Raw genomic sequence first — 14,583 nt, 5'->3', positions numbered from 1 at the left:
GCAGAGAAAGTGTCTCCATCACTCACCACAGCTGGATGCTCTGAAATCCTGGAATCCAGCTGTGGAGAGGAGCGCCGGCGGCGTGGACGCAGTTTAGTAATCAGGGAACGGGAGACAGGAGGGAAACACAGCTGGGACCAATTACACACACGAGACAGGAAACAGTAACACAGGACTGTCAAAGTAAAACAGGAAATATAACACAGAGTCCAAAGTAAGGAGACGTGGGACACAGTGAAGACACAGAAACAGAAACCAGAACTATAATCACAAAACAAACTCAGAAACATAAAGAGTGAATCAGCTGATTCAGTGTTTGTGACAAAAACATGGATCCTGGTTAATAACTTTTATTTGTTTGTTTCTGTATTATTTTGTGTATCGTTCTTATGAGCTGTTGTTTTGTCAGTGAAATATTATTTCATTGTTTTAAGCTTTTTGTTGACTTTGAAGTGCTTAAGTTGATATTTTTGAACATTTAATTTGTTCGATTATTGTCGAGTCGATAAAACTGTCAAACGCACAGCTGCTTCCAGCATGGCCGGAGGAGAGGTGGCCGAGCAGACGCACAACACACACAGCTCACAGGTTTGCATTTCTATATATTGCAGATGTTGCAGAAATTGAGAGTAAAGAACTCAGAGATCCAGCGCTGTCTCCTGCCCCTTATTTATACACCACAACACAACGACAGGCGTAACTCACACAAACGGGTAACATGAGGCTCAGATGCTTTGGACGTGTTCACATATACTGGACACAGAATGATGAAGATGGAGCTGCAGGAAGGAGGAAAAGAGGAAAAACACAGAAAAGATTCACAGATGTGGTGAAAAAGGACACGACAGCTTCTGTTTGTTAGTTTGGTTTTTCTTTATTTGGTAAAGATTCAGAAATAAAGAGAAGATCACATGTTTGAATATTATATTAATGTTCTGTAATTACAACAAGTTGTAAAATCTTTCCAGAGTGAGACAGAGACTGTGCAGAGACTGTAGAAGGACAGAGCAGCAGCAGAGCAGTCCAGATACACTGATGATCCTCTGTCAGATCCAGAGGGACACACAGGGCTGATGCTGGACTCTACATTGTGTCTGACAGTGGAGCTGTTCTCAGAGCAGTTCACTCTGCAGCACTGACAGTCATCTGCACTTCATTCCTCTGTCAGTCACTGCTGGATGAAGCTCTCCTCTCCACCTCCCAGTAACATGGCCCAGTCAGAGCGTCTCTACACACAAGCTGCTGCTGCTTCAACCTCTCTGGATCATCAGGACACAGCTGCTCCTCTCTCAGCACACACACCGTCCTGTTTAATGCCACAACCTCCACCTGCAGAGAGAAGGAGGAAGAGCAGAGGAGATAAACGAGTGTTTCCAGAGACTCTTCATCAGCTGTCAGTCAGTGATGCAGCACATCCAGTATAAAGAGCAGCAGGGACGTCAGTGCTGGGACTGTACTAGGACTCATTGTTGCTTCACTTTTTCTAATCTTTGGATTTTTATTGAAGTTGCTGAAAATGTTTTTCCCTCCTAGTTTGAGTTTGGACTTTCATTCATTAGAAGAACCTTGGTGTGTCCACTCTGAGCTCTGTAGGAACCCCAACAACAAGCCCAACAATCCAGATGGACGGTTCCAGCTGTTAACTGGAGGAATTCCATCCAAACATCTGCTCTCACTAAATTCTTCCTCACCTACAGACTGTGTTCTTCACTGCTTTAAACTTGGAAATCAATGCAGTCATTGGTCTGCGTGCTGCTTTGTTCAGAGAGCTGATTGGCTGTTGACAGTGTTTGATCAGAGCATGTCAGCCGTTACTATGGTGACCATAAAGGTGAGAAACAGGAAGTGTTTGTGTCCAATCCTGAAGCCTGTCACCGTTCTCCTCTCACAGCTTCACTGAGAAGCTGCAGCTTTACAGGAAACACTGGATCTTTGTTTCATACTGACTGTGTTTAGTACAATACTGCTGACAGCACCACCCACTCACTCCATCACTCTACTGACCTCAGAGTCTCCAGTCTGTAGTCTGGACTCTTCTTAAGATCAGACAGCTGCTTCACATCTGGATCCTTCAGGTTGTTCCAGCTCAGGTCCAGCTCTCTCAGATGGGAGGGGTTGGACTTCAGTGCTGCTGCCAGATAATCACAGCTGATCTCTGACAAACCACAGCCCCACAATCTGTATAAAGAATGAAAGATGTAAGTTTATTAGACAAAGTGCTTGAAATCATTCAGTGTTTCATCATTTGTTCAGAGCTGAAGAAGGTTCAGAATGTAGAAGTTTAGAAAATGGAAACTCCAAACAGCTGAAGCCAACAGGAAGCAGCTTCAAACAGGAAACTGTGCAGAGTTTCAGACTATATGTCCTGATGCAGCCAGTTGGATTTTGGAGATTTGAATCTCTGTTCTGTGACTAAGTCCTTGAATCATTTCTTCCAGTTGGTCCAACAAGACAGACTAAGTATTGGACATGTGTTGTGGCTCCATCAGGGGAGCTTCTAAATGTGATGTGATGGCCCCTCTGGGTCTGTCAGGTCACAGCACTGAAGAGAGTTCAAACTGGGCACACAGTTGTTCCAGTCTGGACCAAAGACTCTATACTGGGACTGAGGGACTGCTTTGACTGCACCCACTGGGACTTTTGAAAGGCTCATGTTCTCACTTAGATCATCGATTTCTACTGACATTTCTTTCTGGGAAAAATGGGGATTACTTTGGAAACAGGAAGTATTTTCCCCAATAAGCAGCCCTGGATTAGTAAATCACTCCAACATGTTCTCAGGCAGAAGAAGCTGTCTTGTTATGAGGGAGAGAAGAAAAAGATTGAGGCACAGAAACCTGTTGAAAGAGAGATAAAGCAGCTAAAATCAGGTGTAAAAGTAAAGCAGAGGATGAGCTGAATAAAGGACACTCAAGGCTGGCTTGGAAAGGAATGAAGTCCATGGTGGGGATGCAGAACAAGGAGCAAAGATGAATGTGATGCTGAATCAGCAGAAGACTTGGACTCATTTGATTCCAGCTTTGATATCATTGATTTCAATGAAGAGCTTTGTGATTGTAGCAAAGGGCTGGTAGCTCTGAGAGTCCCACTGATGAGGTGTTTGTGTGGAAATCTCTTAGTGGGACCAAAGAGAGAAAAAGCCCTGGTCCTGATGCTGTGGGAGGGAAATGATTGAAGTGTGCTGTGAGGAACTGACTGGGAGATTTTCACACATTTTCCAGTCCTCCTTGGAACAACAGGAAGTTCCCAGCATATGGAAACAAAGGTTAAGTGTCCTATGGCACTCAGTGATGATGGTGCTGTGGCCCCACCACCTCCACCTCTTTGTAAAGGAACTAACTGTAATCTGAAGCTTCAAATGGAACTAAGACTTCCTCCACTAGGTGGCAGTGTCTGATGAGAAAGTGTTAGTGGAGCTGGCCTGGAGTCAGAAACAGGAAGATGCAGGATTTGGGCTGAAATGGGCAAAAGTGGTTAGCACTAGTGCCTTAGAGCAAGAAGGTTGTAGGTTGAAGCTTGTTGGTCAGCTGGGCCTTTCTGTGGAGGTTGGATGTTCTCCCACAGTCCAATGAAATGCTGCTTAGGTTCATTGGTGCTTCTACATTGGCTGTAGGTGTGGATGTGAGGGAGTGCTTCTCTGTCGCTCTCTGTTGGCCCTGTGATGGACTGCTCACCTGTGCAGGTGGACCACGCCTCTTGCCCTATGACAGCTAGGGCACAGGCTGCAGCCCTGTGAGCCTAAGCTGAATAAACAGTTAGCAAAAATGATCCATAGATGGCCTGAAATCCCCCAGTTAGCAGTTTGGTAGATAGCTATGACATGCTAATCCCATCCAGCAGCTGTATTCTACCTGTAAGCTGATCCCTGCTGAGCCAAAGCACTTTTTCATATACAAATTACAACCTTTAATAGAAACCTATTGGTCAGCATCTTATTAGCCTGCTGTTAGCTTCATTCCACAGAAAACTGAGAGAAACTAACAGAGTTGATAAAGAATAAAGAGAAATGTGCTGATTTAAAGCCTTTGAAGTGCTTCAGATGATCTCTGTCCACTTCTGTCCACTCATTCATTCATGTAAGCTTTCTAATGCAGCTTTGATCTTCACAGTCTGCTTGATGAAACTCATTCTAACCCTGAATGTCAGAGTGTTCCTCCTTCTCTTTCCCATCATTCATGCTGGCAGTGGAGGAGATTTGGATGTTGGACTGTGTTTTGGATGATGTGTGTATGTTTGTGTTGGACTGCTGTCTGTAAAGCAAACGCACATTTTGCTTTGGATTTCAGTGTCACACAGACTTTAAGGTGCAATGAAGAGTTTGAGAGTTTCACAGTGAATTTTCCAGTGGAGGATTTTTCTTCTTCTTTGAAGGTTTGAAATGTGAACATTGTTCTGCTGCAGTCAATGGACTAAACCAGAGAAGAAGAAAATAGACTTTACCATGAAGATCCTCAGTGTGGATCAGTATAATATCAGCCTGATGTCTGCAGTTTAGTGTCAGCACAACTTTCACATCATATTCATCTCAGCACAACTAAAACATGCTGACTGACCTCAGAGTTTCAAGTTTACATCCTGGACTCTCCAGGAAACCACACAGATGCTTCACTCCTGGATCCTGCAGGTTGTTCTTGTAGCTCAGGTCCAGCTCTCTCAGATGGGAGGGGTTGGACTTCAGTGCTGCTGCCAGATAATCACAGCTGATCTCTGACAAACCACAGTGCAACAATCTGTATAAAGAATGAAAGATGTAAGTTTATTAGACAAAGTGCTTGAAATCATTCAGTGTTTCATCATCTGTTCAGAGCTGAAGAAGGTTCAGAATGTAGAAGTTTAGAAAATGGAAACTCCAAACAGCTGAAGCCAACAGGAAGCAGCTTCAAACAAACACAACAAGAGAAAAAACTCTGAACCGATTTTATGTGCTACACGGCGCTCAGAAACCTTTCAAAAGATGTTTTGGTACGACTTTGCTCAGCTACGAGGCTGCACCGCTTGATGGATTGTTGGAGCATTACAGCTACGAGGAGCCTCGCGGAGTGATACGTACTCTGCTTCAACGTAATATTACTGTATTGAGTGTGTATAAGGACCATAAATGGCACCTGTAAGAGACACGGTTACAAAGAGGGTTTCAAACTCCAGGCTGTCAGTCACGCAGTAGAACCTGGGAACAGAGCAGCTGCTTGTTATTATGCTCAGCGTCTGTTTACATTTTGACTGCACGATTGTGAGCTGTTTGTTATGCACAAACACAACATTGTTTTCTTTTATTTATGGAGCATTATTATTTAATAAATGCTGATCATTTATTTCTGAGTAATTGTTTCATGTACATCTACGCTGTATGTTAATAAATGTGCCTGTGTGAGATTTGGGACACAGCTTTGACTAAGAACTCTCTTTTTGTTCGTACTTTCTGGCTTTAAAAATATCGAGATATATATCGTATATCGCCATCCAGCTAAAGAATATCGAGATATGAACTTTGGGTCATATCGCCCAGTCGTAATATTGCAATAGGTTGTCCGTTAAACTCAAGCGGGGCTTGGGCCCTGGCACGGCGTAGCCACACAATCCTGGTAGTAGTGACGCTCGGCTATGACGGCGTGCGGGTTACCAGCTGGCTTTCTCAGGATAGGGCTCCTGTGTGAGCGGTCGACAATAACGTCTTTATCCATACCCAGCACTTCACGTAGTAGCACGGATACGGCCGTGGAGGAGCTCGAGTCCAGGCCCTCTGGGATCCCTATGATGTGGATGTTAGCTCTCCGCTTCCTGCCTTCATCACATTTATCCTTCAGGTCAGACAGCTCCTCCTTCATACTCTCTACTGTAGACTGCAGGGTGGTCACCTCATCGCTCCACATTGACAGCCCATCCTCAGCTTCTTTCACTGTAACCTTTACTCCATCAACTTCGCCGCACGTCGCCGCCATGCTGTTAGCGATCTCATTTCTCAGTCCTTGCACGTCAGCCCTTATATTGTCAAAATCTTCTTTCAATGCATTTCTGACTTCTTCTTTTAACAGCGTACTAATGTCCTCTTTAATGGATTGAAGAAGCTCCAGTTTTAGAGCAGTAGGATCCACATCACGCGCGTCTGTTGAGTCTGCTCTTCAGCGGCCGTAGAGCTGGACGCTGCCCTTTGGCCATCATCGATACTCTCGCCCGAGATCGCACCGGGGCTAAAATATTCACCTGCTCAGCTGTTTTTGATCAGTTTGAGCCTGTGTGGTTTGATCAGGTGGAGGAACGATGTGATGCTATAAAGACATCATCTTGTCCAAATGATGTTGTTCCAACACGTGTTTAAAAAGATTTTAAAGGTTGTCGGTTCCGACATCTTAGCGATTTTTAACAGCAGTCTTAGTTCAGGTGTTGTACAGCCTGTTTTAAACATGCTGTTGTACAGCCTGTACTAAAAACCTGATCTGGATCCTCTGTCCGCTCAAATTTCAGGCCTATTTCAAAGCTTCCCTTCCTGTCGAAGATTTTGTAAAAGATTATATTTGTTCAGCTGCAATCTGTTGTAAAGGTTTCAGTCTGGTTTTAAAGCTCTTCACAGCACTGAAACTGCACTTTGAAAAGTTCTTAATGATCTTTTATCAGCCACTGATCAGGAGACTCCGCTGTGCTTTTGGATCTGACTGCTGCCTTGACCACAGCATCTTGACCTCACCATTGGAGCATGGCGGCATCAAGGGCGCTCTATTAGACTGGTTCAGCTCTTTTATTAAATCGCATTATTACATTTGGGGCTTATATTTGACGGCAATTTGAAAAACAGCTGAGCTCAGTTGTACAGCGGTCTTTCTTCAAACTGAGGCTTTTATCTAAGGTGAGATCATTTATATCTTTTAAAAACCTTGAACGGGCGATCCACGTTTTCATGACGTCCCAGCTGGATTATTGTAACTCCTTATATGTTGGAGTTAGTGGGACCTGCCTGGCAAGACTGCAGCTGGTCCAGAAAGCTGCAGCTCGTCTTCTGACACAAGCTCAAAGACATTTATCGTCCCAACAACCACATATACGCTGGTCCCTCGCTGTAACACAGTTCACCTTTGGCGGCCTCGCTGTTTCGCTGATCTTTTTTGTGCAATTTTGCATGTTTTTGTTTTTTACAGCGCATTGTGTTCTGCGTCCTGATTGGCTGTAGACCATTGTCAGCCAATCTCGTGCCGTGTCTCCTGTACAGTACAGAATGTGTTCAAATTTACAGCAGTGTGACTCTGCAGTGCTGCACTGTATGTTTGTACGTTTTGTCCCAACAAACAACAATGATGACGAGACGTTTTGCACCTGTGGTAGCAGCCAAAGGCAGAGGAAGATGCTGACCATCATAGTTTCAACAAGGAGGCAAAAAGGTTGTAACTGTCCACAACAAGAACATCGTAAGGATGGAGTCAGCTTTGGCTTTGTGGCTCAGTGACCGCAGGAAAAAGAACATCGTGCTGGACACCAACATTATCTGCAGAAAAACTCAAAAGCTTTATGAAACTTTACCTGACAGCGAGGAGCCCAGGCCATGGACGAGTGCTCCTCACACAGAAGCTCATTTAATGCCAGCAAAGGCTGATTTGACACGTTTCAGAAACACTTTGCTTTCACTCTTTAATAATGAACTTATTTTTCTATGAAGGTTTGAACTTTGTTTAAACAAGAGAGAAAAGTGTGAAAATGTCCATGCCTGTCTGAGAAAAGTGTAGAAAGTGTGCAGTGAGGGTTTAACTGCCTTAAAACTTCTATAATACTTGTAAAACATAAAGCTGCTACTTCATTCTGAGACTTATTTTTAGAACGTAACTCGATAAACGAGCGACCGCAGTACTGTATTGTGTTTATTTTGAAAACTCTCAACAGGATCTTCAGATTTATTTTGAAAGCTTTATCTGGAAAACACAAACACATAAGCAGGAAACAAAGAGCGTGATATGAAACGATAGACGTTTTCATATGGTCATCATATATACATCGTTCTATCGAACAGCCCCAGCTCCTGCTGTCAGTCTCTGTAAATCTGCTCTGAAAACACATTTGTATTCACTGGCTTTTAATACAGCATGAGAGTTATTTGATATTTGATGTGTGATATTAATATTAGGAGTTATTTTAATAGTTATCTTGGATTCTTGTACAGCACTGTGGTCAACGCTGCTGCTGTAATTAATGTGCTATAAACACATAAACAATCTGCAGTTAAACATCCAAAACTAAAGATGTGATCGCTGCCTTTAGAAAATGTGCTGATGCACAAGATATCAGCTCCATTAAGGTGGAATGTGGCCGTGTTAGAAACATGTTGGAAGAAGTTTGAAGCTGAAACTGTGAAGCTGAGAGTGAAAGAGCTCCAGCGTCTGTCACAGGAAACTTTCTTATTTCCACACTGATGAAAGCATCAAGCTTTGATTTCCTGCTGCTTTTATTGAGTCACACTGTGAAACTGAGCCACAGCTGAACCAGCATCCCTGTACAGCAGACACTTACAGCGCTTGGCTGCTTCCATTGGACCCGCTGCACAGAGCTTCAGTTTCCTCTTCTGGTCCCAAAGTGCAGAACAACAAGGTTTCAAACAGCTTCGTTCCAGCAGCATCAGCCACAGACATGCATAGAGAATCCTTTGGTTGTGTTGTGTGTTTGCATATCTGCTGTGTTGCTTTGTGAGGATGGATCATCTCCTGCAGCTCCAGATAAACAAGCTGGACCTGAACCTGGTAGCTTCACTTAGAAGACACTTGTGACGGGAACGTGTGAGAAGTTTTGTGCAGACAAGTGTGGATTTAGAGTGTGGGACGAGCTCTCCACAGTCTTTGTGGAGATCCACATTCTGCATACTGCCTGTGAGAAGCTGCAGACATTTGTCCTCCAAATCCACTGAGCAGCTGCTCGTGGTGGTATTAGCTTCATGTGTGCGTGTTAGCATGAAGCCTCGGTCACACTCTGCTGTGGACACGGTCACGGACAGCTGGACGCCTGATGGACGAGTCGTCCTTCCTGTTAAACTTCTTTGAGCATGAGAATAGCATGAGAAGCTCAGTGGACACTGTTCAGTGTTTTAACTCTCGCTTTCACTTCAGCTTCACCAACAACAGCACAAGCAGAGCAGCCCACTGCCTGCATGGCTGGGACAGCGCCCCCTGGTGACTGTAAACCACTACAACATGTAGACGGCCGTCTGCAGGCTGGATGTAGCACCACCGCAGAGACGTGCTGCAGCTCTGTTTAGTTACCCAGCTGACAGCAGAGGCTGTAGTTTACTGTTACCAACATGGAAAACTGAAGCTTCACCAGCTGGAGCTACAGAGCTGGAGAACAAAGGAGACTGAGAGGCCAGAATGATGTGGGAGGAAACATCAAGAGCCTGTTTGAAAGGAGACACATGTGGATGCTGTGCCGGTCTGTGGTCTGTCAGAAGTCAGCTGAGTCACACTGCAAGAAGCTGCAGAATCTCAGAGGAGGAGATTTGGAAGGGTTTGTGGGACAAACTGGACTCAAAGAAAGAAGATGTTTGTGAAGTCTTTGGTGGAGGTGAGCAGTGTGAAGCAGAACACATGCAGATGAATCAGGAGGGAACAAACTGAGTGGGCGGAGCTGTCTGAGCCCCGCCCACACAGACACAGCTTCTCTCTGGAACTAAACGTCTGCTTCATCTCTGCCTCTTTTCTTCATCCTCCACCTCTCTTTTCTCTTCTTCAGTGTTCTGCAGCCACGGAGCCTCACAGCTGTTAGCACGCCCATACCTGAGCAGCTAGCATTACCCAGCATGCCGTGCAGCAGTGTTAGTTTGTAAATGTGCAAGAATTCCTGCTCCAAACTGTTTCACAGAGTGCTGTGTGCCGTGAAATCTGCTTCATGTGTTTCTTTTTGATCCTCAGTGACTTTGACACAAAGGCCTCTGCTGTGATGATCACACCTCTGATCAAGTCTCACAGTGTCACAACTGATAAATGATCAGAGTTAGAATATTTCTGACTGTCTGCTGTGTGCCGTGACCTTTGACCTGCTAAAGACAGTCAGCTGTGGATTATTCATTGTTGTGTCTGATACTTAGAACTGTGAGGAAGAAGCTACACAGTTAATCAGGGTCCCCTCTCTCTGAATCAGGAAAGGTGGGCAGGCCGCGTGTGGGCCGCGGGCCATACGTTGAGTATCACTGTTTGAAATGTGAACATTGTTCTGCTGCAGTCAATGGACTAAACCAGAGAAGAAGAAAACAGACTTTACCATGAAGATCCTCAGTGTGGATCAGTATAATATCAGCCTGATGTCTGCAGTTTAGTGTCAGCACAACTTTCACATCATATTCATCTCAGCACAACTAAAACATGCTGACTGACCTCAGAGTTTCAAGTTTACATCCTGGACTCTCCAGGAAACCACACAGATGCTTCACTCCTGGATCCTGCAGCTTGTTGTTGGAGCTCAGGTCCAGCTCTCTCAGATGGGAGGGGTTGGACTTCAGTGCTGCTGCCAGATAATCACAGCTGATCTCTGACAAACCACAGTCCATCAATCTGTATAAAGAATGAAAGATGTAAGTTTATTAGACAAAGTGCTTGAAATCATTCAGTGTTTCATCATCTGTTCAGAGCTGAAGAAGGTTCAGAATGTAGAAGTTTAGAAAATGGAAACTCCAAACAGCTGAAGCCAACAGGAAGCAGCTTCAAACAAACACAACAAGAGAAAAAACTCTGAATGTTTCACATTAAAGTCGTACATTTCTCATAAAAACAGGACAAAGACTTGAAAAAGTCGTGTTTTTCCTTCCAGGAACCACATGGCTTCACTTTTAAAGGTGAAGTGTGACAGAAATGGACATATTTGAAGTCCAACACCTTTTTCCAGTCACATTATTAAAGCAGACAAACTACAAGCTCATTTTCATTCCAACAAGTCATCTTCTGACCTGGACTAACAACACTGGTCTCTATGTGCAGCTGGCTGTGAGACCAGTGCTCAGGGAGCGTCTACAAAGTGCAACACTGAAAGAACATCACACACTCATTTGCTTCCAGCACTTTCACACAAACATCTACTGTCATTATTGTCACCAAACTCTGTGGATCCTTTATTGCAAATTCAAATGGGATCAAATGGTCAGACAAAAGAGGCTTATGAGGAAATATGATGAAATGTTGTGTATTAGCAGCAAGTTATTGAATCATTTTCCTCAGAAACCAAACAAAATGATTGACAAACATGTTTTTACAAACTCAGTGTTGGACTTGGATCAGCAGGATAAGCTGATGTTTAAAGGCATTTGAGTCTCGCTGTATGAGAGTCCAGTTCTTACTCAATATTTATGGATGATGTTCTTTCAGTGTTGCACTTTGTTTGGCACAAAATGAAATTATTTGGCCTCTCAGATGCTTTTAGAGATTCCCAAATGACTGATGATGACATCTCTGGGGTCTGATTGATAGAAAAAAAAATCTCTTTGAGACCTTTTGTAACTGACAAACTCTTCATCTGCTAACAACACTGAGTTGAATCTCCATGGCTGATAGTTGGAGCAGGCATCAGAAATACACATTGAAAAAACAAGAGGAGAAATCACCAGAGTCTTATAATCACATTCTGTAACTAAAGGGAGACGTTTTTCTATACAAATATATGTTTTATGGACATTAGAAAAAAAAGAGTATTGATGTGAAGCAGGATTATGAAATCTCCATACATCAGCCAGCCCATAATGATCAAGAAAGCTCTGAATGACGCATGCTGACTTTGGACTAAGTGTACTTTTGTGTGAACTGTGGTCCATAGCAGATAATGAGCAGTTTAGGTCTCCCTCAAAGATGATATTGTGTGATGACATATTGGGGAGCCGCGCAAAGACATTAGTGAAAAATCTGTGATCGTCCCAATTAGAGGCGTAGATATTTGCTAAGATCAAAGGAAAACCATAAACTATATTTTCTGCACTTAAAATCCTGTAATTTTCTCATAAATCGACAGTGCGGCTTATGGATGAATTCTGGTTGTGCTTACTGACCTCGAACCGATTTTATGTGCTACACGGCGCTCAGAAACCTTTCAAAAGATGTTTTGGTACGACTTTGCTCAGCTACGAGGCCGCACCGCTTGATGGATTGTTGGAGCATTACAGCTACGAGGAGCCTCGCGGAGTGATACGTACTCTGCTTCAACGTAATATTACTGTATTGAGTGTGTATAAGGACCATAAATGGCACCTGTAAGAGACACGGTTACAAAGAGGATTTCAAACTCCAGGCTGTCAGTCACGCAGTAGAACCTGGGAACAGAGCAGCTGCTTGTTATTATGCTCAGCGTCTGTTTACATTTTGACTGCACGATTGTGAGCTTTTTGTTATGCACAAAAACAACATTGTTTTCTTTTATTTATGGAGCATTATTATTTAATAAATGCTGATCATTTATTTCTGAGTAATTGTTTCATGTACATCTACGCTGTATGTTAATAAATGTGCCTGTGTGAGATTTGGGACACAGCTTTGACTAAGAACTCTCTTTTTGTTCGTACTTTCTGGCTTTAAAAATATCGAGATATATATCGTATATCGCCATCCAGCTAAAGAATATCGAGATATGAACTTTGGGTCATATCGCCCAGTCGTAATATTGCAATAGGTTGTCCGTTAAACTCAAGCGGGGCTTGGGCCCTGGCACGGCGTAGCCACACAATCCTGGTAGTAGTGACGCTCGGCTATGACGGCGTGCGGGTCACCAGCTGGCTTTCTCAGGATAGGTCTCCTGTGTGAGCGGTCAACAATAACGTCTTTATCCATACCCAGCACTTCACGTAGTAGCACAGATACGGCCGTGGAGGAGCTCGAGTCCAGGCCCTCTGGGATCCCTATGATGTGGATGTTAGCTCTCCGCTTCCTGCCTTCATCACATTTATCCTTCAGGTCAGACAGCTCCTCCTTCATACTCTCTACTGTAGACTGCAGGGTGGTCACCTCATCGCTCCACATTGACAGCCCATCCTCAGCTTCTTTCACTGTAACCTTTACTCCATCAACTTCGCCGCATGTCGCCGCCATGCTGTTAGCGATCTCATTTCTCAGTCCTTGCACGTCAGCCCTTATATTGTCAAAATCTTCTTTCAATGCATTTCTGACTTCTTCTTTTAACAGCGTACTAATGTCCTCTTTAATGGATTGAAGAAGCTCCAGTTTTAGAGCAGTAGGATCCACATCACGCGCGTCTGTTGAGTCTGCTCTTCAGCGGCCGTAGAGCTGGACGCTGCCCTTTGGCCATCATCGATACTCTCGCCCGAGATCGCACCGGGGCTAAAATATTCACCTGCTCAGCTGTTTTTGATCAGTTTGAGCCTGTGTGGTTTGATCAGGTGGAGGAACGATGTGATGCTATAAAGACATCATCTTGTCCAAATGAAGTTGTTCCAACACGTGTTTAAAAAGATTTTAAAGGTTGTCGGTTCCGACATCTTAGCGATTTTTAACAGCAGTCTTAGTTCAGGTGTTGTACAGCCTGTTTTAAACATGCTGTTGTACAGCCTGTACTAAAAACCTGATCTGGATCCTCTGTCTGCTCAAACTTCAGGCCTATTTCAAAGCTTCCCTTCCTGTCGAAGATTTTGTAAAAGATTATATTTGTTCAGCTGCAATCTGTTGTAAAGGTTTCAGTCTGGTTTTAAAGCTCTTCACAGCACTGAAACTGCACTTTGAAAAGTTCTTAATGATCTTTTATCAGCCACTGATCAGGAGACTCCGCTGTGCTTTTGGATCTGACCGCTGCCTTGACCACAGAATCTTGATCTCACCATTGGAGCATGGCGGCATCAAGGGCGCTCTATTAGACTGGTTCAGCTCTTTTATTAAATCGCATTATTACATTTGGGGCTTATATTTGACGGCAATTTGAAAAACAGCTGAGCTCAGTTGTACAGCGGTCTTTCTTCAAACTGAGGCTTTTATCTAAGGTGAGATCATTTCTATCTTTTAAAAACCTTGAATGGGCGATCCACGTTTTCATGACGCCCCAGCTGGATTATTGTAACTCCTTATATGTTGGAGTTAGTGGGACCTGCCTGGCAAGACTGCAGCTGGTCCAGAAAGCTGCAGCTCGTCTTCTGACACAAGCTCAAAGACATTTATCGTCCCAACAACCACATATACGCTGGTCCCTCGCTGTAACACAGTTCACCTTTGGCGGCCTCGCTGTTTCGCTGATCTTTTTTGTGCAATTTTGCATGTTTTTGTTTTTTACAGCGCATTGTGTTCTGCGTCCTGATTGGCTGTAGACCATTGTCAGCCAATCTCGTGCCGTGTCTCCTGTACAGTACAGAATGTGTTCAAATTTACAGCAGTGTGACTCTGCAGTGCTGCACTGTATGTTTGTACGTTTTGTCCCCAACAAACAACAATGATGACGAGACGTTTTGCACCTGTGGTAGCAGCCAAAGGCAGAGGAAGATGCTGACCATCATAGTTTCAACAAGGAGGCAAAAAGGTTGTAACTGTCCACAACAAGAACATCGTAAGGATGGAGTCAGCTTTGGCTTTGTGGCTCAGTGACCGCAGGAAAAAGAACATCGTGCTGGACACCAACATTATCTGCAGAAAAACTCAA

At 43.9% G+C, this 14,583-nt stretch overlaps 1 protein-coding gene across 2 annotated transcripts in view; it reads right to left on the bottom strand.

Annotated features, from left to right (window-relative positions):
* Positions 1–14,583, bottom strand: part of LOC146642803 (NACHT, LRR and PYD domains-containing protein 3-like) — a 325,246-nt gene that overhangs the window by 82,747 nt on the left and 227,916 nt on the right. Inside the window, exons 7-8 of one of the 2 annotated variants that reach the window (XM_085397188.1) lie at positions 2,005–2,178; positions 859–1,329 (exon numbers count right to left, since the gene is read on the bottom strand). In XM_085397188.1, the coding sequence (XP_085253314.1) occupies positions 1,311–1,329; positions 2,005–2,178 (193 nt within the window). In that variant the 3' untranslated portion in view covers positions 859–1,310. Of the gene's footprint in view, positions 1–858; positions 1,330–2,004; positions 2,179–14,583 lie in introns of those variants that run through there. The other variant, XM_085397187.1, reaches the window with a different exon arrangement.

This window comes from Rhamphochromis longiceps, linkage group LG23 (assembly GCF_057381845.1).
Source record: "Rhamphochromis longiceps isolate RC_006_pf linkage group LG23, R_longiceps_female_GT1.1, whole genome shotgun sequence".
NCBI classification, from domain to species: domain Eukaryota; kingdom Metazoa; phylum Chordata; class Actinopteri; order Cichliformes; family Cichlidae; genus Rhamphochromis; species Rhamphochromis longiceps.
The sequence above is the reverse complement of the archived record's forward strand: the minus strand, read 5'-3'. Positions and strand labels throughout refer to the sequence as shown.